A 26,180-nucleotide genomic window follows, 5' to 3' on the forward strand; every position below is an offset into this window, starting at 1 on the left:
TACAACTGGAATAAGGCTGCTTGGCACAGACCACTATGTTACCCAATAAATGCCAATTGAGTGTGCAGTGTGTGCCAGCAGTTTCAGGTGGTGGGGACACAACAATGTAAACTCAAGTTTTTGCCGTTGGACTCTACCCCTGAAGTTCTTGGCATCTAAAGACGTTCTCTAACCTCCTTACCTAGTCTGCAGTCAACATATTATCTTTACAGTGTTTTCCTATACATCCCAGTAGGGTAAGCAAGACAAAAATACTACCAAAAGGAAGACACTAGTACAGCAAGGCTAAAAGTTTGGCTAAGGTAGGTATTTTCACTATTCAGTAACCAAGGCTGAACCTACATAATGGAAATTCTTCCCAGTTATGCATTCTATTTGGTAAGATTCAAATGAACAGAACACATACTACCAATGGGTAAGCAAAAACTTCAATCCGAAAAATTACTAATTTATTTTTAAAAATAATTAAATCTCAGCAATTGATGAAGCCAGCCAACAAACAGATGCCTTTTTAGATAAACAGAGCTACCATTTATTGAGTCCCTAGACTTCATCAGGTAGTTTTTACACTGTCGTTCATCTTAAAACCCTGAAAGGAAGCTATTGCTCATTTTTGTTTTAGAGATGGGGGACTCTGACTCGGAGAGGTTCAGTCATTTGCCCACAATTAGAAAGTATCTAGTGGCAGACCCTTGAACAGAATCAAGATCTAAATGGAGTCAAAAACCTATGTCCTCTCCATTATGCCACTATGCTATAGAGAACAGAATGAAAGGGCTTTACAGGTGTGGAAAGTAAACACAGAAAGCTTAAAGACTTAAATGTAAACAGAGCACTGAAAAGCAGATGAAGAAGAGCAGGTAAGAAAATAAACCATCAATTAATGAGCTACAGCAATGGCAATAAAAGCCACGTGGAAGTCCTAACTTCTTCCGCTCCCCTCACAGTAGTAAATTTTAATACCATCAAATTTTGTAGTGTGCTAATAGTATAAACATTACCTTCTCTAAACGGGGGCAAATAAACAACATGAAACAGCAAGTTGACTGAGAGCCTTTTAAAGGCAGATATAAAGCCAACAAAGCGTTTACTATAGAAAAATGACCAAACCATGATGCTAGAGGGCAAACCCTAGGAAAACACTGAACAAAAGCAGCACAGGACTACTGGGAACCAAAGCCAGTTCTTGAACCTCATTTCAATATAGAGGGAGAACAAAACCATTCATATAGACAATTTACTTTGAGTATTTTAAATAGGATAGTAGATTTAAAAATGAAATCCAAAGCAACCTTGAAGTTGATTCTGTAGTTTCTTTTTTTCAGGATCATCAGATTCTCCTTCCCCATCACTGTCATTCCTAATAAAAAGAATTTAATATATTCAAATGATCACTCATTGCTATCAAGGCAAAAATGAAGGAAAAATTAACCTGAAATATTTGTAATTTAAGTGGCAAAATTAGACATTTACATGAAAAATTATGCTTACTTAAAGAATGTAGTAAATAAAAAGGAAGCAGGCACATTATCATCAATAGAGAATCATGTATAGGAAAGGGACAAAAAGACCAAAATGAAGTCAGGAACTAGCTCCAAATTCCCGTGACATATTTAGGTATGCACTAATTCATAAATGCATGCCCCACACATCACGCCATGAAGGATTCAAGATGAATTACAGGAGAGTTGCAAACGACAAACAGTAAAAACATCAGGACTGGGCAAGATATAAATTAGAACAAGAAGTCATATTAGGAGGAAAAAAATCTGAACCACTAATTGTCTAAGGTACAAAGGTCCACAACCCTTAGTCTGGGGGTTCTTAAGAACCTCTATCCTTAAGGATAGAGGAAACTGACAATGAACTCAACCCAAAGAACAAGTATAGGTCAATCAAGGCATTTCATATCTAGGAATTTATCTTGAGGAGATAATTTTAAACAAGTTCAAAGATTTGACCATAAGGATAATCACACTCACACTGTTTGCAAAAGAAGAAAAAGAGAAGTAACTTATATTTAATTATAGGGACTAGCATATGACAGGATACACTGCAACATTTAAAAGTGATGTAGAAATAGTTTATTGGGGCCAGGTGTGGTGGCTCACGCCTGTAATCCCAGCACTTTGGGAGGCCGAGGCAGGTGGATCATGAGGTCAGGAGTTTGAGACCAGCCTGGCCAATATGGTGAAACCCCATCTCCAGTAAAAATACAAAAATTAGCTGGGCATGATGGGGCACACCTCAAGTTCCAGCTGCTCGGGAGGCTGAGGCAGGAGAATTGCCTGAACCTGGGAGGCAGAGGTTGCAGTGAGCAGAGATTGTGCCACTGCACTCTAGCCTGGGCGACAGTGTCTCAAAAAAAAAAAAAAAAAGAAAGAAAGAGTTTACTTAAGATGTTCCTGATGCAATGTTAAGTAGAAAAGTGATAAAGCCAAAAATAAGGCTTTATATCATTTTTAGGACAGTAACAAGTAGGTATAGCCCTGCTACTGCTGGGCATTTCTCCTAGTGATCCAAGTCTGATTCCCTGGCCCCACTCTTCTATAAGGTAATGCCCTGTAATATATCCCTTTTCACTTACATTAGCCAAAGAGGGTCCTACTGTTTGTAACGAAGACTGCTATTCAGTACAGGAATCATCTCAGGAGAGATCCTTACAGGGTTTTCAAGCAAGACCAGAAGAGCTTCTGTGGACAAGGGAAGAGAGAAGCTTCTGCTGGCCAGGGAGTTTCAGTGAGAACTGGAGGTCCCGGGCAGTCAAGGTCAACTAAATTCTTCCCAATATTTTCATTTCATGTTTAGAGTCCCTGTCTTAAAGTTAATGTCCTCACTTTCATATAAGAAACCCTAAGTTGAAATTCAACCATCCATAAGATCAGACTATCATCTGATTTTTGTTATGTCAGTGCTATAGGTGAAGAAGATAAAATGTTCTTAGGGTGTCACAGGAACTCCCTGGTTCTCCGATTTCATCTTCAACAGATATATAAACCTTGAGCTTGAGCTTATAATTTCCTTCAAACTCTGCCACATAGTTTGAAGCAGCAAATCAATGCTAGCTCTTACATTCCTTATGTCCTTCTAAATGGTCCATGGTAGCAGTCACAAGGGCCCCAAAGCACTGCCTAAAAGGCACTTCATTCCTTGTGACCACAGGGTATTATCTAAGTAACCTGTACCACTGGGTACCATGAACAATGAATAACACATCCTCTAAAGCTGAGCAGAATCTTGCCACTTTCAAACCCAACCAGGCCAGGTAACTCCATCCCAAAGTCTCATGTTCTTAAGGGTGTGTTACCTGGAACTACTGGCACCAATTAATAGAAAAGCCAGAGGATGTGGTTAGAATATATTCCCAGTACTGAGCACAAACTTGGCATGCATATGTCAGGCACTGAATAAACAAATTCTGCATCTAGAAGTGATACATTCCCTCATCTAGGAAGACATGCCAAAAATTGGTTTTAATGTTTATAAGTTATGCTGTGTTGTTTTCTTTACAATGACAACATAAAGCATATCTAGTGCAAATTCACATCAAAAAATGTTGCATAAGATTTCTGCAAGAAATTTACATTGTTGCAGTTGCTTTCCATTTTTCCCATGTGGTCAGATTTAACTCTCAGGTCATTCCTATAATCTTAAACTTCGATATTAGCTAACGGCCAGAGCACTGAGTGCTATTCCTACAAGCATTCTCCCCTACTACTAGCAAGCAGTTAAGAAGGGTTGTTTGAGGAATATCATCCGTTAAGCCTGGCAAACTAGGGGTCAGCAAACTTTTTTTGGTAAAGGACCAACCAAGTAAATATTTTTGGTTTCGAGGGCCATACAGTCTCCACACAACCATGCAACTTTGTTGTTATTGCATGAAATCAGCCGTAGACAACGATATGCAAAAGAATGGACAAGGCTGTGTCCTCATAAAACTTACCCCCAAAACAGGCAGCTGGGCAGCTTTGGCCCATGAGCCAGATTAAACTGACACCCGGTTTAACCAAAAGAAATTTATTTCACAAATTGAAAGCTAAAACGTATAGTAAAATGAAACGATTTTAAACACATACCCCTTCTCATCCGCTGGGCTAGGCTGTCCCTCTTTCACTGGCTTCTGCGCTTTCTTCTCTTTATTTTTCAGGTACTCCTTTAGTTTTTCTGCTCTATCAAGATATTCTGTACACTTTGCCCTGATACTTTGCTTGGCTTTATCACCCTGTGCTTCATCTATTAAAGGGAAATGAGAGAGATTTTTCTCCATTAGTATTCTATGTAGAAAGAGTGGAACTCTCATATTATTTTTTAAACAAGGAAATTCTATGTTGGGAGAAGGAGAAAAGATCACCTCTAACTCATCGTAGCCAATGATTATCACACCTCTTTTCTACTCCCTCCCTCAGCAGGGTTGGACACCTACAGTGAGTCTGAGTCAGAAAACAATCTCAGGCCAGGCACAGTGACTCACACCTGTAATCCCAGCACTCTGGGAGGCCGAGGTGGGAGGATCATGAGGTCAAGAGATTGAGACCATCCTGGCCAAGATGGTAAAACCATGTCTCTACTTAAAAAAAAAAAGTTAGCAGGGTGTAGTAGTGCATGCCTGTAGTCCCAGCTACTTGGGAGGCTGAGGCAGGAGAATTGCTTGAACCCAGGATGCAGAGGTTGCAGTGAGCCAGTATCATGCCACTGTACTCCAGCCTGGTGACAGAGCAAAACTGTCTCAAAAAACCAAAACAACACAATCTGAGCAAGAAAGTAGGGTAGTATTTTAAGTTAATGTTAAATAATAGGAAATTTTTAATATTCCAAAGGTTTCATACACTTCCCTTACATTTTTGCAGATAGTTCCAAGTTGCTTGTCTTATACAAACCCAATTATAAGAAAAATGAATAGAAGGAAAGCAGTATTAATCGATGGAAATCCCATATATTGTCTGTAATACCAACATCACAATTTTACTATGTAAAGGGCTCTGTCAGAGCTGTTTCAAAGCGACCTTTGGCAACACATGCAATAGATGGGATGAGCCCCGTAGCTTCCAGGTTATGAGTCATTCTTAGTTTCACTTTAACGTAAAACTTCAAAACCAAACGGGAGAAGCTCGAAAGAAAACCTTCAATTATCCAACTGCATTAGATTTAAGAGCCATGAGGGCAGGGGTTTTTATCCATTTTTTTTTATTGTATCCCCAGTGCCTACAACAGTGCCTGCTACATAATAAACATGCAGTATGTATCTGTAAAGACACAAATAAAATGTCTCCCAACCTATTTTCCACTGGCTACACTACATTTTAAGACGTTTAGGTATACGAAGTAATAACTATGATGGCTGCCACATCTGCTAGCTAAGTCTCAGTATTTAAACATCACTAGAAAGAAAGTGGAATTTTTTTAAACAAATGGATAGGTTGGAATTTTCAAATTGTTAGATATGAAATAGAGTAATTTTTTCTTCTTGTGTTTTTAAATAAAATATAACCTATGGCCTCACATTTAACGACATGGAGAAAATACTGCACAGCATGTTGGTAGAGCTGCAGGGCTTCTTCGTAGTTCCCAGCCTTGTCTTCCTGCGCTGCTTTGCTAGCCAGATCAATCGCTTTCTGTTTGAGGGAGGCAAAATAATTACATTTAAATCAAAGCATAAACACAAATTTGAAGTAAATAATCATACTGGAAGTTTTTTTTTTAAAAAAACCTAAGAAGCTTGCTGTAAGAAAACAAACAAAAATAAGCAAAAATAGCTACTGTAAAAAAACCATATTTTTCTAATTCACAATTGTATTTTATATTATGTTGAAAAGATGCAAATTACATTTGTTATATTAATAAATGCCACTGAATATTAGTTTAGTACCAATCACTAACATTTACACACACATAATTTTCACCTAGCTAAGTTAAATTTAGGAATAATAAGAAACAGAATAATCTGAAAATTCAAACTAAAGCATTTAGGGAAATTTTCAAAAATTAAATGCTGCTTTAATCTAAAAAATATAACAATAGTGGAAATGTAAAGGGGGTGAAATCCCTTCAGAAGCCATGGGTCAATGAAATATCAAGAATCTAAAAAATACTCATATATTTCAATTTAGTAATTAACTAGAAGGTTCACTGAGCAAAGACATTAAACAGAGAGGTCTTTTAAGCAATAGAAACAAAACCTGCAAACTTAAATCATAAAGGATGCCACAAAACAGAGTATCAGAGGATCACTAAAATAACATTGAAAAATATTTGTAAAAACATGGAAAATGTTTAACATGGGCATTTAAAAAAAGCAGGACACAACTTCTTATATGTAGCATGAATTTATTTAAAACAACAGCAAAAAAGCAGCACAGGAAAAAGATGGAAGGAAATTTAACAGAGCTTATCTCTGATAAAACTTCATTGATTTTTCATTTTCTACTTTTTCACATCTTCTAAAAAATATCCATAAGGAACATGGACTACTTTTGTAGTATTTTTTTAAAACCTCCCAGAAATAAATCCATACTAATAAAGCCAAGAGATTTTTGAAAATGATGAAAAAAGCCAGTCAATGGCAGCAAGTCAGTCTTAGTAAGAAGTGGTGCTAGAGCAACTAGACATCCATAAGCATACACCTAAAAGAATCCTGACTTAAACTTAATACTTCAGAAATTCACTCAAAAATGAATCACAGAATTAAATATTAAACTATAAAATTTATATTCTTATTTATTTTGTTGAGAAGGGATTCGATCTCACTATCTTGCTTGAGCTAGCCTCAAACTCCTGGGCTCAAGTGATCATCTTGCATCAGCCTCCCCAAGCAGCAAGACCACAAGTGCAAACCACTGCACCCAGCTAAAACTTCTAGAGAAAACATGGAAAACGTAGGATCTGGGGCTTGGCAAAGAGTTCTTAGATTTGACATCAAAAGCACAGTATATAAAAGAAAAAAAAATGGTAACTGGACCTTATGGCAAAACTTTTGCTCTCTCAAAGATCCTTTTAAAGGATGAAAAGACAATCTATAGACTGGGAGAAATACTAGCAAAACATATGTAACAAAGAACTAGTATCTAGAATACGTAAAGAACCCTCAAAATCTACACATGATAAAAAACAAATCACACATGATAACACAAAACTACACGATAAAACTGTACAAACACACCCGCACCCACACACAGAAAAACACATGAGGACAAGACTGGCAAAGTGTAAGAGTTGTGGAATATATCAATGTCAATATCCTGGCTGTGATATTGTTCCAGTTTTACAAGATGCTACCACTGGAGGCAAATGGGTAAAGAGAATGCTGGATTCTCTGTATTTTTTACAACTGTATGTGAATCTACAGTTTTCTCAAACTAAAATTTTCCTGAGCTCAGGAGTTCGTGACCAGCCTGGGCAACACGGTGAAACCCCATCTCAACTAAAATACAAAAATGTAGCTGGGCATAGTGGCATGTGCCTGTAGTCCCAGCTACTCGGGAGGCTGAGGCAGGAGAATTGCTTGTGAGCTGAGACTGAGCCACTGTACTCCAGGCTGGGTGACAGAGTGAGAATCCATCACAAAAAATAAAGTAAATCATTTTTAATTTTTTAAAATATGCATAGACACATACAAATAAAGAGTGAGCATGATTTATTAAAACATTCCAACTTTAGGTAGTAAAACTATTCAACAGAAATAGGTGCCCAGGAAAAAAAAAATTAAAGTGATCATGGTTAGAGATATTGAAAAATAAATACATAAGCAGAAAACCATTCAAACAACTCAAAAACCAATTATGTATAAAAATATTACATTTTGGAGCAGGTGAGCATAGACTGGATATAGCTGAGCTGAGATCTGTAAATGGGAGGATCCGGTCTCAAAAAAGAAAAAAAATACATCTCAAAGGCTTAGTGGTTAAGCCACGTAGCAGAAATAAATTTTTTCTTTTCTTCTCTTTAATTTTTTTTTTTTTTTTTTTTGAGACAGAGTCTTGCTCTTGTCACCCAGGCTGGAGTGCAATGGCGCCATCTTGGTTTACTGCAACCTCCGCCTTCCGGGTTCAAGTGATTCTCCTGCCTCATCCTCTCGAGTAGCTGGGATTATAGGCGCCTACCACCACACCTGGCTAATTTTTGAATTTTTAGTAGAAATGGGGTTTCACCATGTGGCCAGGCTGGTCTCAAACTCCTGACCCCAGGTGATCCACCCACCTCGCCCTCCCAAAGTGCTGCAATCATTTGCATGAGCCCCGTGCCTGGCCTAGAAATAAGTTCTTCGTTATTCTAACTATAATTTTCTTCTCAGGTAATTTTGAAATGCTGTGGCACTCACCTCTTTGGCCATTTGTTCCTCTCATTCAGTACCACACTGATTTTTTGTTAATCTCTTATACTGCAGTTGGTATTATTTAAGCATCTAGCTCCAAACATGGTACTAATTAAGCCAGCCCTTCCCTGATGATGAGAATTTCCGTATATGGCTTCTGAGCACTTGCAATGTGGCTAGTGACTGAGGAGTGGGTTTATGTAATTAAAATTAAAAGAGCTACATGCAGCCACTGTACTAGGTGGCACATGTTAAATCTTTAACCAAAGATGATGAATTAAGAGGACATGCATCTATTTTTTTTCTGCTGACGAATGCTCCACTTCAACCTTATTTCTCTCAACATTTTTCATCTGAAATAAAATTAACCACGTTTTCTATGGTTAACTTTGGGGAGCTAATTATTTTATTTTTTCATTCCACAAAGCTTTACTGGAGGGATCCACACAAAGGACATCCACGCCCTTCCACAGTTTCTTGATGGACATCTTTTGCTCACTATCCTTCTGCATGACGCTGCCTACAGCTATCTCAAGTCCTCCCAGGTGACACGGCCTTGCTGTTCCTTCAGGGCATACATGCTGGCTTCTCTGTATAGGACTTTCACTTCAGTCCCCGATGCTCCTCGCCTAAGCTTAGCAATTTTTCTCTGGTTAATGCCCTGGTCAGATTCATTTTCTGAGAATGGATCTTCAAAATGTCCAGCTGGAATTCAGTTTTTCTGCTGATGTGCCCTGAGTGAAGCAGCGATAACTCTGATTTCCTGGCGGCCTCCCTCTCAGCTGTCTAGTTGCTTGAGCACCTCCAGCACAATGTGCAGCACTTCACTGTCCCCTCCAGAACCCACTTCCAGCGGCACCGCCTTCGGCTGTGTGATACCCAGTGCTTCAAAGAGCTTGGGATGCTTAACAGGTGGCTCGATCATTTCTCTGATGTCCTTAATCTGCTTGTCCAGTCCATCGATCATCTCCTAAATCGAGGCTCGCATCTTCTCCTTCTCCCCCATCATCAGTGACACCAGTAGGTCTCCTTTGTTGGGTATGATACTGTGCAGTGTGTAGCAATCATTTCTTAGCACCACCTGGCAACTGGGTCTCATGTCATTGATGTTGCTGTTTCTGTCCACATCTAATTCAAACTTGCCCTTGGGATACACTTTGACTAACACTGTCTCCTTATCCATGGCCCAGACCACTTCCCCCATACAAGAGCCCTGTTCCTGCAGCAGCTGTAGCTCCTCCTGCAACAGGTGAACTTCTGCATTTAGTTCATTCCTTTGTGTCTGCAGACTCTGGAGGTCTTGGCTCTTATCATTCACAATTGACTGGAATTCTTCAATCTCAGACAGGTAATACTGACAGTCTGCTGCCTGTCTTCCCCTCTTCCAGCTCCATCTGCTCTGGTCCATCAAGTGACAACATCTTTCCACTTCAGCCAGAGCTAGTTTTCTTTCCGAATATAATCCTCACCATCTCCCTTGCTAACATCCTAGTTCAGTCTGCTATCGTATATGTCAAAACTACTCCCCGGCCTCATGAGTGATAAGCCTGCTCCCTCCCTTGCTATCTGAAAACATACAGGACAACCTCTGACGGCTTCTCACTGAAAATAATAAAATCCTGATGCTACAAGCTGACCTACAAGGTCTGAAATAACGTGGGCCTTAGCTCTGTTTGGTTTTCCTCTGAACCCTAGAATCCTCTTGCACTCAGGCACCCTGAGCAGTTGGACCCCTCCCACCTAGAATGTTCTTCCTTCCTTTCCCCAGAATGATGCATGATGTCCCCTTTTCGGTCCTAGTTCAAATGGCAAGTCCTCAAAGCGGCCCTCCCTAATTTGCTATAGCAAAGGCTGCCCTCATGCCTGTTCTCTGTCCCCCACTGCACTCTCTCATCCCAGCACTGTCATTACATTTACCTGTACACTCACTCACTGCTATCTGCTTTAGGGAGGCAGGCTCCATGAGGACAGGACTTCACCTTGAGCTTCCCAAGCTTAGAATGGTGCTGGCATATGACAGGTACTCAAAATTGTTTAATGAATGAAAACAAAAATTCCCTATTGCTTTTTCAATATCTTCTTCCTTTTGGTTACCTCACTTCTGTCATTCTTAAGAGCAATTTCTCTCCACTGGGTACTTCCATCAACATACAAACAGCCCTCCTTTAAAAAGTCTTATTTGACAACAAAACACTAGTCAGTGTTAGTTCTGTTTCTCTGCTACCTTTCGGAGCCAAAAATCTCACCAGTGGCCTCTATTCTCTTTCCCTTATCACATAATAAAACAGCTCCTATCAAGGCTCTCTAGGATGCTCGATCCAAACACCAGCCCTGTCGTCTTGATCTTTTGACAATACTTTGCAAAGCTGACTATATCTTCCTCCTTGGACGCTGTCCTCTGGGACGCTGTCCTCTGCTGAGCCCCCAACCACCACTTTGCGGGTTTTCCTCCCACCTCTCCGGCAGCTCCTTCTCAGTCTCCTTCATTGAGTCTTCCTCTCGTATTTGACAATGAAGTATATTCACCAGGTTTGGGCTGGACTCACTTCTGTTTACTCCCACCCTACATGGTTTTCAGTGACTTAAGGCTGATGATCTTTGTGTGTGCGTGTGCGAGCATGCACATGGGTTTTTTTTATTGTTTTAATGTATTGGCACCTCTCTCCCATTAGTATGTAAGCTCCAGGACAACAGCAGTTCTATCTGTGGTCTTCATTTCTTTATATTCCCAGAGTCTAGCACAGTAATTGAGACAGACTGAGTGACTGTATCACCCCAGCATCAGTCAGGGTCCAGTCATCAATATGGAAATATAAAGGTTGGGAACGTGTAGAATTGTCCTTTTCCACTTAGGAGACCCAGACACATCCACCTTAGAAAACCCTGAGAAATGGGGTAAATTCTACAATCACCTACCTCAAGAGAAAAGGTGTTCCACGCCCTGTCTGTTGAGACCAATTCTTTCTCCTTTGTGTGGAGCTGATCCCCACCTTCCTTGGCTGACAGTTATTCCATCAATGATATGACCCTCAACTGTTCTCTCCAACCTTTCCATTTTCCCTTAGCAGAAAAATGTGTTGTCCTATCTTGGACTCATATCTGCAGAACACAAACTATACACCAACTCCTTTCAGCTCCTCGGTTCTCCTCTCCCTACATCTTACTCATCTCTTTGTCTCCACAGCAAAATCCCAAAGAATATCCACGTTCATCTCAGTTTCCTCATCTCCTGTTTCTCCCACAGCAATGCTTTCTGCCTCCTGACAGCGAAATCTTATGCTTCTCTCACTCCTCTCTGCAGCATTTAACACTAACAACAAATACGCTGGCAGTTTCTCCTCTCTTGGCTGTCATGACACCATCTTCTTCCAGGTTCAGCCTTTTTTGTTTTAAAGTTTTTTAGACAGGGTCTCTGTGTGTTACCCAGGCTGGAGTACGGTGGCATGACCACTGCAACCTCCACCTCCCAGGCGCAAGCTATCCTCCACCTTAGCCTCTGGAGTAGCTGGGGCTGTAGGCATGCACCACCAAACCCAGCTAATTTTTGTAGAGAGGGGATTTCGTCATGTAGCCCAGGCTGTTCTCAAAGTCCTGAGCTCAAGCGATCTGCCTGCCTTGGCCTCCCAAAATGCTGGCATTACAAACATGAGCCACCACGCCTGGCCTGGTTTTACTTTTGATCAATAATTTTTTTCCAGGCTCTGGTTTCTCTCTCCTTAGATGTCACTAATCCACAGAATTTCTACCTTGGTCTTTGTTTTGCCTTATTCTGCAATCTCTCCAGGATGTGACTCTGTATGCCTACAACCTCTGCTACCATCTGTATGCTAGTAACTCCCAAATGCTTATTTGCAGCCTAGTCCCTTCCCCCGAGTTCTACACATATGTATGTAAATACTCACTGGACATTTCCATTTGATTGCCTCCACAAGCATCTCAAATTCAACAAGTTCAAAACCAAATTATTTTGCTCCCTTGCCCTGGCCCCAAATATCTCTCCTTTTGTATTCCCAAAAACAATCCCTACATACTGAGACGCCCAACCCAGAAATCTGGGAGAAAACCCAGACTCTTCCTCCTCCCTCACTTTTACAATACAGATACAGACGGATGCAGTGGCTCATGTCTATAAGCCCAGCATTCTGGGAGGCCGAGGCTGGTGGATCACCTGAGGTCAGGATTTTGAGACCAGCCTGGCCAATATGGCGCCCTTCTCTACTAAAAATACAAAAATTAGCTGGATCTGCTGGTGCATGCCTGTAATCCTACCTGCTACTTGGGGGGCTGAGGCAGGAAAATTGCTTAAACCTAGGAGGCGGAGGTTACAAAAAGTGGAGATCATGCCACTGCACTCCAGCCTGGGCAACAGAGTGAGACTCCCTCTCGAAAAAAAAAAAAAAAAAAAAAAAGAGGCAGATACAAGCCTGACTCTTCACCATCTTCAATTTTTCTCCTCTGATCAATCCTTTCCACTTTATTTGAATGGATACTACACTAATTTGGCCCCTCGCCATCTCCCATCACATAGACTTTGCCTCCTTGCGCAGTACATTTTATTACAATATACTGTAATAAAAGTTATGTGAATGTGGTTTCCCTCTCTCAACATCTTATTGCACTGTTCTCAACCTTCTTGTGAGGATGTGAATAAAACGCCTACCTGATAACATGAAGTGAAGCGAATGACCCAGGCACTGTGACACAGCGTTTAAAAATTATCAACTGTTTATTCCGGAATTTTTCATTTAAAAATTTTTGGACCCAGGTTATTGAATGGTGGGTTATTGAAATGATGGAAAGTAAAACCACAGAGAAGTGGAGACTACCGTGTGGCTTTATTATATTATTACATAATTTTGATTTTAAGTTATCTGCATTCCCTTATTAGATTATAAGCATCTGGCCACAGGGATTTTTGCCTTGTTCAGGGGGAAGTGAGTCATTAAGTGAATATTAATCCAAATTTCTTAGGTTAGAAGGTTGAAAAGGTTGAAAGAGAAAGCACACATGTGAACCTACCACTAATAAAATCACAATTCAAGATCCCTCCTGTTTAACAGTAGCAATTATTCCTTTAACGTTGGTCGGTCTTTAGCTGATTCACTGAAGAACATCTAACAGTCCAATTCAAATATGATGCATTCTGGGGCCAGGCACTGTGGCTCACACCTGTTATCCCAGCACTTTGGAAGGCTGAGGCGGGCAGATCACTTGAGGTCAGGAGTTCCAGACCAGCCTGGCCAACATGGTGAAACCCCATCTCTACTAAAAATAGAAAAAATTACCCGGGCGTGGTGGCTGGTGCCTGTAATCCCACCTACACGGGAGGCTGAGGCACAAGAATCACTTGCACCTGAGATATGGAGGTTGCAGTGAGCCAAGATCATGCCACTACACTCCAGCCTGGGCATCAGAACAAGACTGTCTCAAAACAACAATAATACCCTGCAAATTTTGCAGAAGGAAAGGTTTCAGTGAACGGATAAAGATTATGTTGCAGAGTATCCAAATCACATGAGAAGTCTCTGACAAATGAGAAGGTGGTGGAATAAAACTAGTCAAAAAGCTAACAAGGATGACAAGATGGGCGCATCAAAAGAATCACCTTTAGTACCCAAGGGAAAAATGCTTTTACCAAATGACCAGCACGTTTTCCAAATATGTTTACCAAAAAGAACCTTTCCAAATAGGGCTACAGAAAACTCAAGTGAAGATTGCTGAATCTTAGTTTAATACAATCTTTGTGAAAAAGATATAGACAGCCAAGCGCTGTGGCTCACGCCTGGAATCCGAGCACTTTGGGAGGCTGAGGTGGGTGGATCACCTGAGGTCAGGAGTTCGAGGCAAGCCTGGGCCAAGGTGGTGAAACCCCATCTCTACTAAAAATACAAAAATTAGCCAGGCGTGGTGGTGGGCACCTGTAGTCCTAGCTACTCAGGAGGCTGAGGCAGGAGATTCGCTTGAACCCAGGAGGCAGAGATTGTTGCCAGCTGAGATCGCACCACTGCACTGCAGCCTGGAAAACAGTGAGACTCTATCTCAAGAAAAAAAGGAAAGGAAAGAAGAAAAGAGAGAGAGAAGGAAGGAAGGAAGGAAGGGAGGGAGGGAGGGAGGGAGGGAGGAAGGAAGGAGACACAGACGAATCGACACGACTTATTCTACAAAGAGTTGTCACAATTATATTTTGTGAAAGATAAGCAATTATTTTCATAATCTTCGAGGTCGATATTCGAGATAAAAGTCCCAAGCAAGCCTCTTTTCCCACTCTTTTTGTGTATGTGTGTGTGAAATTTTAATCTCTGTTAAGTGGGTCTACTTTGAGGGGTCTTTCTTCAGAATCAATTATCATGGGTTAGGGAGTCCTTCCATTACCTTCGATGCCTCTGTCAGGCACTTCAATAAATGCCTGTTCAACAAACTACTGGAAGTCCAAGACAAGGATTCAATAAAGCATTTTAGGCTACTCTTTTGTTTCTGATTGACTTCCTGAACTGGGAGTCCTCTACATTAAGCCACACTACATTTTAAACTCCACTGAAGCCCTAGATCCATTCTGGGGATGGGAGACACCATATTACATGAATTTCTTTTCTGAACGAATTCCATTCCACAAAGGACTAACGATTAAGTCTAAAATCGTAGGATTCCATGATTTGTGTACAAAACACTGTGCTCATTGCGGTGGGGGAGTGAAAGTGGAGCCAAAGAGAAGTTTAAGAATACTCCTCGACATACACACTACAATCTGGGAGTCACAGGAGAGTGCACATAAATTTAATGGCTTCACGGAGATTGTACATAGGATGGCTGTAACCTCAGATTCTTGGGCTGTTCCCATATTTCTACCCACTTGACAGCTCAGAAAGAAGAGGTCTGCTGTCAGCTTGAGAAACTAAGATGGAACCGAACTATGACCACTCTCTTTTCAACTGGTCCAGAACAGGGCTTTTTGCAAACATTACGTTCTTTCTTCATAACACTGATTGCAGAGACCTGCCCAGATCTTAGCCGGTTTGGAGGGGCGGATGGGAAAGAGGGAAGCTCCAACAAAAGTGAAGTCTCAAAAAGCCAGTGGCTCGGGAGACCCCAGGAGCCGGCCAGAAACGACCTTTCCGGTGAAAGACGGGTCCCTCTCCCACCTGCTGCAGCTCCCCGGACCCGCCCTCCTCCGCTCCGACCACAGGCGCAGCCGCTTCCTCCCTTCTCCTCGCCCCCCACCCGCTTCTCGCGCCTCCCCTGGGTCCCAGCTCCCTAAGGGAACGGGAGATGAGCAATGATACCTGAAGGTTGGGCGAAGTGGATGCCATAGTGGAGTTCTCGGGCGGTTCCCCGGGGGAATGAGGGGCGAGGAGAGCCAATAGCAGCAACGTCGAACCGCGTCCGCGGTAACAACCACCAAACTGGGGAGGCCAGTGGTTCTCCGACCGCGAACGGCAGCCTCCCTTCCGGCACTTGTTTTGGACAACACTGCGCTACACCAGCGGTCCGACCCTCCCCACCAAACTTCCGCAATCCCGAGCCCCCTCCTGGGTTCTGGTCCCGCCTCTGCTCATGTACTTCCGCTTTCGCCATCAGCACGCGCGCCCAGTCACCAGACTCCCTCCTCTCGCCACAACGCAGGCCCTCCCTGGGCGGGGCACGTAGCCTGGAAGCCGATGGAGCCTTGGCGGAAGTCGGGCTTGGCGCAGGCGCACTAAGACGCTGGCCTAGGGGGCTGGCGGCTGCCTGGTAGACCTAGGAGAGCGCAAGCGCAGAAGCCCAGAGCCGGGTTTTTGTTTTGTTTTTGCTTTTTCGTTTGTTTGTTTGTTTGTTTCTCCCGGGAGGTCTTTTACTTTGAGATAAATTATTGGCCTTGGCTCTCTTCCCTTCTCATCCGCTTGCTTTGTCGCCTCGTAGCGTGCAAGTGAAAAACTCATCCATTTCCAAGACCCGCCGATTGGGGGCTTTGGGTCTGTGACTGTTCCTCTTTCACTGCGTCTCCTCTGTGGAATGGGGGCGATCACAGTCCTCATCTCGGTGGTGAAGAATTCAAGAGGGATGCGCGGTGAGGCGGCCGCACAGCGATGCGGAAGCAGTGAAGCCGCAGGCCGGTTGGCGCTCGTCCCTGCTCGTACTTCCCACGCCACTCGGCATTCTCCAAAGGACTGTTGTCCTGGGAAGATGAATGTAAATAAGGTGTGGACGGCCGCTGTCCTCGAGCTTATGGTTTGAGAGGGAAGCACTTGTCCTGTAAAATGGGCATGCCTGATATTATTTATGCCAGTTATGTTTACAGGCAAATGGCTTGAGGTTAAGTGCCTTATGTGAGGTCATGAGTCAGCGATTAGAGGCAGAGCTAAGGTAAAACCCTTTCTCAGCATTTCTGTGGTTTGCAGCCACCAACACCCTTTTCTTCTTTCCATAGTTAACCTTCTCAAAGGAGTGCAACATAGATGTTTAATCACTCCATCATTTTTTTTCTCACTAATTCCTTATTTTTTTCTAATCTGGTGTCTCCTAAAGAATTAAAGTCCTCTCCTCCTCCCTCTTCATTGGTATTGTCAATTACCCAGTTCTTTTTTTTTTTTAAGTTTAAAGATCTTCATTGGCTCTGTGATTCTAAAATTGGGCAACACTTCGTTCCAAATTACCCAGTTCTTGTTTGTCCAGCTTCCTAATATTCCTTCTCTGCCTCTTTCGCTGTCTCCCTTTCTTACTCCTCCCTTAGCTCAAACTGAATTTACTCAAGAGTCGGATGCCCTCTTCTGTCTGTCTTCTCTATCTCTGCTCATCTTACTCTCTTCTTGAGCTTCAGCTATGAATAGACTAGACATTACTTCAAATCTGGGTCTCTAGGCCCACCCCTTTCCCTCCCCAGCATTTAAAACAGCCTGCCAGAGGTCTCCTTCACAGGGTTTTTCTGCAAGACAAATTCAACATACTCAGATTAATTACCTTCAACACCAAACTTCCTTCTCTGGTCTCTCCTGTATCATCCAGGCTCAAGGCTCAGAGCCCTCTCTCTGCCCCGCATCTATCTACCAGTCCTTTCTTCCCACTTGTGAAATCTTTGCAAAATGATGACTGAGACAGTGAAAGAGATCTAACGTTAACCGACTCTGTCTTGCTTCTAGCTGTCCTTGTTCATTCCTGGGCTGAGGCTGAACTAATTTTAGGAGAAACTGAATTTATAGTTTAAACAAAGACTGACTGAGTGCAGTGGTTCATGCCTGTAATCCCAGCAGTTTGGGAGGCCAAGGTGGGTGGACTTGAGGTCAGGAGTTTGAGACCAATCTGGCCAACATGGTGAAACCCGTTTCTACTAAAAATACAAAAATTTGCTGGGGGTGGTGACGGGCGCCTGTATTCCCAGCTATTCGGGAGGCTGATGCAGGAGAATCGCTTGAATTAGGAAGGTGGAGGTTGCAGTGACCTGAGATCACACCATTGCACTCCAGCCTGGCAACAAGAGTGAAACTCTGTCAAAAAAAAAAAAAAAAAAAAGATCCTGGCTCCTTCCACTGCTTTCACCAGTTCAACCTGTTAAAATCATACTTATTCCTCAAGGGCCAGTTCCAGTGTCACTTCCTCAGGAAACTTCTGAAAGCTCTCTGAGCTCTTATCGTACTTTGGACCTTGAACTGCCCTGAAATCACACAAGCTGAGTGCCTAACACAGTGCCTGGTGCAGAGCAGATGCTCAAAAGTTACTGGTCTCACTAGCACAGTGTTCTACTTTTCTAGATGGTAGAAAATCCCCGAGGGCTAAGACTTCATTTTATTCAGTTTGCAACCTGCCCCTGCCTTACCTCCTACATGTACGTGGATGGTGGGTGCTTAAATAGCCAAGGTTTGTTGAACAAAATGGAGTTTCCCTGCTGTGATGAAGGACTTTGGAAATTAGGAAGTCCAGTGCGATGCCACGTGGTGTTTGCGGATTCAGCCTTCAACAGGGTCTCACCTGCAGATCGCCCAGGACTGAATCCATTTCAGTCAGACCATTTTAAAAGACATGCATAATATTAATATTAAGGTCCTCCCCTCATGTGCACTCAGAAGTCAGGTCTTTACTTGTTGAGTTTTCAGCTTCCTCCCTGACCTGAAACATAACTTGAAGGAAGGCAAAGTGCTGACAGGGCTGATCCAATGAAAGTGACTCAGGCAGGAAGCCTGTTGAGCCCATCAGGTGACATACCTTTCTGAGTGCGCTCAGCTACCCCGAAGGCCGAAGGCTGAGCCCTTTCTCACTTATTGCTATTTTATTCATATGAAGTCACAGTCAGTTTGTGGACTGATGAGGAGGTTTGGGAATCAACTCATCAGTGTCATTCAGCCACATGATGGAGGGTGTGGGGATGAAGCAGCGATTCCTCATTGCTGATGACATTAGGGCGAACATGAAGGCATTAGCACAGAAGAAAAGATGAGGTGCCGGGTGCAGTGGCTCATGCCTGTAATCCCAGCACTTTGGGAGGCCAAGGAGGGTGGATCACCTGAAGTCGGGAATTCGAGACCAGCCTGACCAACATGGAAAAACCCTGTCTCTACTAAAAATACAAAATTAGCCAGGCATGGTGGCACATGCTTGTAATCCCAGCTACTCGGGAGGCTGAAGCAGGAGAATCACTTGAACCCAGGAAGCAGAGGTTGTGGTGAGCCCTGTGATCGTGCCATTGCTCTCCAGCCTCGGCAACAAGAGCAAAACTCCGTCTCAAAAAAAAAAAAAAAAAAAGAAAGAAAAGAAAAGAAAAGATGAGGGGCCTGCCCTCAAGAAGTTTGCAGGCTAGAATGAAAAAAACAAGTTTGCAGGCAGACACCATCCTCCTAGAGACCATGTGTACTCAGCACACAGATGATGCACATAGAAAGAGTTGGTTTGAAATACCTTTGTCACTCCTGCTCAGCTTTTTTCTGGACGTTCCCCGCCCCCACCCACCGGCCCTCCTCAAAATGCCTCTGCTCCTCTTGTTCTAGATTCTGTATTCAAGCAGTTGTGGCTGTTCTTATGCTGTTCGTTGAAGGAAGGTGGAAAACATTTGCTTTCTTTTCAAAACTCCCTTTTTTCCCTTTGAGAGAATATTCAGGTATGAGCCATATTCTTTCTGTTTTTTTCCCTTTTTCAAAGCCCTCTGCACAATTCATTCCTATTAATTGACCTTTGCCAATACAATAAGGAAAACATCATTTTATCATCGTATACATATACAGTTGACTCTCCATGTCTGTGTATTCCACATCCATAGGCTCAACCAACTGCAGGTGAAAATATTAGAAAGATGGGCCCAGCATGATGGCTCATGCTTGTAATCCCAGCATTTTGGGAGGCTGAGGTGGGCAGATCACCTGAGGTCAGGAGTTCAAGACCAGCCTGGCCAACATGGCAAAACCCCATCTCTACTAAAAATACAGAATAAGCCAGGTATGGGGATGCATGCCTGTAATCCTAGCTTCTCAGAAGTCTGAGGGAAGAGGAAGAGAATCACTTGAACCTGGGAGGTGGAGGTTGCAGTGAGCGGAGATCATGCCATTGCACTCCAGCCTGGGCAACAGAGGAAGACTCGTCCTTAAAAAAAAAAAGAAAAGAAAAAGAGATAGTTATGTTTGTACTGAACCTGTACAGACTGTTTTTGGGTCATTATTTCCTAAACAATACAGAATAATAATTATTTACATAGCCTTTGCATATTATTAGTAGTTACAAGTAATCTAGAGATGACTGAAAGTATACAAGAGGATATGCATAAATTAAATGCAAATTTTATATAAGGGACTTGAACATCAGTAGATTTTGATATCCTCAGGGGTCCTGAAATCAATCCCTCATAATACTGAGAGGCAGCTGTACTCTGTGATGCATTTACAGATCAAATGGCTTGCTTCATTAAATTCAGTGGGTGGGCAGGTTGGGAATGTGAATGTTGAGTGGATGAAACACGGGTGGCCAGGACTTGCTTGCTGCTGAAGTTGGGAATGAGGTCTAGGGGTTCACTGAACCAATCTCTCTACTTTTCTGTATGTTTTAAGTTTTCCATAATAAGAGATTTTAAAACAGATTGTATTTGCATAATCGTGTTGAAGTCTCTGTGCAAATCCGTTGTCTAGTTTTCTACTTCACTATTCACCTTTTCTCAATTATTGGTTAAAGCCTTTTATATGCTTTATAAAAGCATATAAAACAAGATATTCTTGTGTTATATGTGTTACAAATATTTTACCATTTTATTAGTTGGGTAATTACTTTTTTGGCATGAGAATTTATTATTCTTTTCCTTTTTTGTTATGTTGAGAAAGCCACTAGAAGATTATGTACAAACAACATACCTTGATCTTCTTCCAGTATGTTCAGGGTTTCGCTATTGCATCTATGTCTTTGACCTGTCTGGAATTTATTTTGGTGTTTTATTTATTCCAAATGAGCAGTCAATTGTTCCAGTATTATTTAGTTAACATTCATCTTTTCTTTACTCACTTGAAAGGGCAGCCCTTACTGTATAGCATTTTCTATCAGGAATTTGTCTGAATTCTTGATGATGTTTTAACTATTCCCTTTAACCATCTATTCTTACTCGAATGACACTTATTCAATAGCTTTATAATACATTTCAGCATCTTGTGAGACTGCCTGATTTCTTCTAAGCAGAATGGAGCACTAGCTAAGGGCTCAGTTTCTGATGTTAGAATGCTTGCTTCAAATCTTTTTTTTTTTTTTGAGATGGAGTTTTACTCTTGTTGCCCAGGCTGGAGTGCAATGGTGTGATCTCGGCTTACTGCAACCTCCATCTCCCGGGTTCACATGATTCTTCTACCTCAGCCTTCCAAGTAGCTGGGATTACAGGTGACCGCCACCACCCCCAGCTAATAGTTTGTATTTTTAGTAGAGATGAGGTTTCACCATGTTGGCCAGGCTGGTCTCAAACTCCTCACCTCAGGTAATCTGCCTGCCTTGGCATCCCAGAGTGCTGGAATTACAGGCACGAGCCACAGGATCTTCAAATCTTGAAATAGTAGGCACCGGCTTCAAATCTTGAAATAGTAGGCAATTACTTCAAATAGTAGGCAATTACTTAATCTTGCTAAACTGCTGTTTCTGCATCCATAAAATGGGGGTGGTATTCTATCTGTCTAATAGGGCTACATAAGAATTAAATGAGACTAGAACATCACAGGATTGGGCTTAAAACATAGTTAACACTCATTAAATGTTTGCTATCAAGAATTTTCAGAAGCGTTTAGATTTTTCTTGTATTACTTTTCCACATGGATTTTAGTATCATTTTGTCATGTTCCACCTAAAACACATATTTATCTTGTAATTCAATTGATATTAATTCAGAGAAGATGGACATCTTTACAGCAATGAATTTTCCCTCAGGTTTAAAAATCTTGACATGTCTTTCTTCAAATCTTCTTGTATGCTTCTTAACAGTATTTAATATTTTTTTCATGTGGTTTCTGAGCATTTCTTTTGGATTTATCTCTAGGAATTTTTTTGTGCTATTCTTGCTATTGTAAGTAATATATTTTCTTCTCATATTTTTGAGCAGATTATGGTTTTTATACAGGAGACCATGAGTATATGCAGGTTGATTTTGGTAGACACCTTGTTTCTAATAGATTGTCAATCTGTTCTCTGGGGTTTTCTAGGCAAATGATGAAAACTTTTTCAAACAGTGACCCCTTTGCCTCTTTCTCATACAAAGTTAAAAGTGTCAAGAGTAGGCATCCTTATCTTCTCCCAAAGTTTAAAGGAAATCCTTCTAGTATTTTATAAATAATCATTTAAGATGTGAAATATGATTGTATTGGTTTTCTGTTGCTGCAAAACAAATTAGCCCAAACTCAGTGGCTCAAAACAACATACTTTCATTGTCCCACAGTTTCTGTGGATCGGGAAGCCAGGCCCGGCTTAGCTATATTCTGTGCTCAAGGTCTCACAAGGCTGAGATCAAGATGTAAGCTGGGATGCATTTTTATCAGCAGGCTCAACTAGGGATGGAGATGCTTCCAACTGTCTATGATTCTTGTCAGAATTCATTTCCCTGGAGCTCTAGAATTCATAATGGCTGATAACTTGCTTCTTGAAAGCCAGGGACACATACACACAGAGACAGACAGACAGACACACACACACACACACACACACACACACACACACACACACACACACAGTTTCTCCTGCTTCAAGTCTCTGACTTTAGGGAAAACTCATACCCTCTTTAAAAGGCTTGTCTGACTAGGTAGGACTCACTGAGGATAATCCTCCTTTTGATGAACTCAGAATCAACTAATTAGGTACCTTAATTACATCTGCAAAATCCTTTCACCATTGCCATATTCTATTGATTTGAAGCAAGTCCCAGGTTCTGCCTGCACTCAAGTAGAAGGAAGTTACACAGAGGTCTGACTTATTAGGGTGTATCTGCTACAGTAACATTCAGAACACATCTCTATAAAGGAGTGAGGAAAAATTAATATTCTTCTCTTAACGTATGAGAAATGTGTAAGATCTTATATTCTAAATACTGTGTTCATAAGCAACAGTAAAATTTTTGTTGGTGCTATATATATGTGTATATGTAATTTATGTTATTTACTTATTTGTCTGTTTGTTTGTTTATTTTGAGATGGAGTCTTGCTCTGTCACCAGGCTGGAGTGCAGTGGCATGATCTTGGCTCACTGCAACCTCTGTCTCCTGGGTTCAAGTGATTCTCTTGCCTCAGCCTCCCAAACTGCTGGGACTACAGGTGCACGCCACCACACCCAGCTAGTTTCTTTGTGTGTGTGTGTGTGTGTGTGGTATTTTTAGTAGAGATTGGGTTTCACCATGTTAGCCAGAATGCTCTCAATCTATTGATCTCATGATCTGCCTGCCTCGGCCTCCCAAAGTGCTGGGATTACAGGTGGGAGCCACCATGCCAGGCCGTAATCTATGCTTTATAGGACTAAGACAACTATTGCATTTATTTGGATATCAACAATAGATAATAAAAAAAGTGCAGTGACCAAAGGCAGATGCTTATAAAGAAAGGTATAGCACTGCCTTGGAACATTGTATGGAGGGGAAGCATTTGGTTTAGAAGAGAGAGATTAGTTTTCCATACCTTTGAAATATACTGACCAATACATATTCCAGCAGCAAAATTCATCTGGATCTAGAAGGTCTTATTGCCCACCGAGTGCCCCTTCTCCAGAGTAACTCACTCCAGTTATCTTTTGGACAGGCAAAATCTGGATTGCCAAGATTGCTGTCTCTACATCAACACGGAGATCTAGGGCGAGAGTATTGGAGTGGAAACGTTTTTACTCCAAATATCCACCTCTATTTACTTCTCATGGACTAGTTTTAGGAGAATTTAGGTTCATTTTCAGGAATTCCCTCAGCACCAAATAGCACAATCTCCCAAACAGCACCAATGCCATCATCAGGCTAATGATTGTCTAGATGAGCAAAGGAATTTTGCATATCATTATCTACCTGAATATTTTCCCAGGAATTATAATCTACATTAGTTGTTCATTGTCCCATCTGATTGCTAAATCAAGTCAACAAGATTAAGCAGAATTAAAATGAATACATCATAAGATTAGGAATTATGTACTGTATCAGAGAGGGCTCAAATGTGATGTCTATGATGTTTGTTTAGTAATTTTTTTTCTGAAAATGGTATAATGCTCTCTTACTCTGTCACTCAGGCTACAGTGCAGTGGCACGATCATAGACCATAGCTCACTGCAGCCTGGAACTCCTGGGCTCAAGCCATCCTCCCGCCTCAAGTAGCAGGGATTAGAGGTGTGCATCACCATGCTCAGGTCCTTCACCTTTTTACAAGCTCATTTGTATCAACTTCAAGCAGATTTCTCCTGAGGCAGTAAGCTTTGCTTCCATCTCCCTTTTCTTCCTTTTCACAGCACATAACTTTATATCATTTCTTGATACTGCAGACATTTTTAAAAAGAATCTAACTGTCATGGCTGGGAGCAGTGGCTGATGCCTATAATCTCAGCACTTTGGGAGGCTGAGGCGGGCAGATTGCTTTAAGATCAGGAGTTCAAGACCAGTCTGGGCAACATGGTGAAACCCCACCTCTACAGAAAAAACACAAAACTTAGCTGGGCATGGTGGTGCATACCTGTGGTCCCACTTATTCAGGAGGGTGAGGCTGGAGAATTTCTTGAGCCCCAGAGGTGGAGGTTGCAGTGAGCCAAGATCATGGCACTGCACTCCAGCCTGGGTGACAGAGTGAGATCCCGCCTGGAAAAAAAAAAGAAAGAAAGAAAAGAAAAATCTAACAACAAATTGGCTATAAAAACAATATAACTGTCAGAAAAAATGAGAAGCTGTTGTGGTTTTATGTGGAACACACAGAGAAGCTTCACGATTTAGTGCCCCTTAGGTAAATTTGTAACAGCCGAGGGTAACACTCTGGGTGGGGGGAAGTAAGGGAACAGGACTGCGAACCCCCGAAAAAGGTCACCCCAATTGAAACCTTAAGATTGAAAATCAGCTGGTTACCGTTACCTTCTTTGTGATTTATCAGTTTCCCTATGAAAAACCAAAACTTGCCAAACTTTCACAATGTTTTATTGGAAGTTGCTGTTTCAGGGCACGTTAATGTCAATTTTTTAAGTAGATAAGACAATCAATACTCCTGTTTGTATTTTAGCTATAATCACGTTGGGCTTTGAAATCAAAGCATGTGGGTTAGAATTCTTATTTATATGTGTAAATAGATGTCAACCCTGGGATTTGAAGAAGAGATGATAGAACTGGTGACACAGGTGCACTAGAACCAATAGTCGTTTCCAATCACTTGGTTAGCTAGTGTTAAATTGAGACTCTATCAGGTATTTAGCCCTTAAATCTGATGTTCAAAAGAAATGAATCCCAGACAGAATCCAAACATGGCCCCTTCTTGAAAATTTCTAATATGACTGAAAAAATAAAGCGATACAAACCAAAGGCAGTCTTTATGGGTCAAAATGAATGATAAATACATATTACAGCATATAGGTTAGAAACCAGCAGTGATCATAGAAAGGGCTGGGCCTGAACTGTGCCTGGAAAGGAAACTAGATACAACGAAGAAATTTACTTATTCATGTAAAGACACTCGGTGCTACCAAAGAGACTTGTCTTTTCGTATTATTCAAATCGTAATTACAAAATGGAAGTCTTGGAAGCCCAAATGTTTGTTCATAATCTTGGCCAAATTCCACCTTGGAAGAGTAGGAGTAAGTTAAGAAGCACAGCCAATTCAATTATTTAATTTCACTGTATTAAAGATCAAGGTTGCCAAATGATCTCATTACCAAATTATATCCTAAGGTCGTCCTGGGAAAATAACCTATTCTGTGCCAGACAAACTATTCCCAAGGGCAATCCCGGGCCAGTGATATTTTGAAGTTGCAGAATGGCTGTGTTTTTCACTGGAAAATTCCATCCTCCGCCCCTGGTCCTCTTGGAGAATTCTGTAGCTTACCTAACCTAGCACAAGAAAGCACTGGGCCAAAGTATCATGCAAAACACACTCAGTAACATGTGAATGACCACTAGTTGCAGTCCGAAAAGCAAATTTGTCATAGATTTTGTAAAGACACAAATTGGGTCTGCAAAAATCACATGAGGAGCAGCGGATTCCAGAATTAATCACAAGTGCCTGCCATATGGTCTTATGATTAGGTATCCTCAGGTTATTAAATGCTGTAAGAGTTGTTATGCTTGGGAACATTACCGATAAAGACATGAAAAGACAGAAGTTTTGCTTTCCCTCTTTATGTTTTAGGGCTCATTTTTTTCAACGGTGGGACTTTGTAGTAGCAAAAGGTTCAGGTTCCCTCTTAAAAGAGAAAATATACTATCCCTATCAAGGCAAGGAATACCCCTGAACAAAGT

General features: G+C 41.7%; 1 protein-coding gene and 1 pseudogene across 1 annotated transcript in view; both read right to left on the reverse strand.

Moving 5' to 3' along the window:
* VPS4B (vacuolar protein sorting 4 homolog B) overlaps positions 1-15,843 on the reverse strand; it is a 30,446-nt gene extending 14,603 nt beyond the window's left edge. The window contains exons 1-4 of the mRNA XM_035271298.3: positions 15,589-15,843; positions 5,501-5,612; positions 4,077-4,233; positions 1,293-1,360 (exon numbers count right to left, since the gene is read on the reverse strand). Of these exons, the coding sequence (XP_035127189.1) occupies positions 1,293-1,360; positions 4,077-4,233; positions 5,501-5,612; positions 15,589-15,615 (364 nt within the window). The 5' untranslated portion in view covers positions 15,616-15,843. The remainder of the gene's footprint in view (positions 1-1,292; positions 1,361-4,076; positions 4,234-5,500; positions 5,613-15,588) is intronic.
* LOC144579079 (26S proteasome regulatory subunit 8 pseudogene) lies at positions 8,956-9,867 on the reverse strand (annotated as a pseudogene).
* Positions 15,844-26,180: the final 10,337 nt, after the last annotated feature.

This window comes from Callithrix jacchus, chromosome 13 (genome assembly GCF_049354715.1).
Source record: "Callithrix jacchus isolate 240 chromosome 13, calJac240_pri, whole genome shotgun sequence".
Taxonomy (NCBI): domain Eukaryota; kingdom Metazoa; phylum Chordata; class Mammalia; order Primates; family Cebidae; genus Callithrix; species Callithrix jacchus.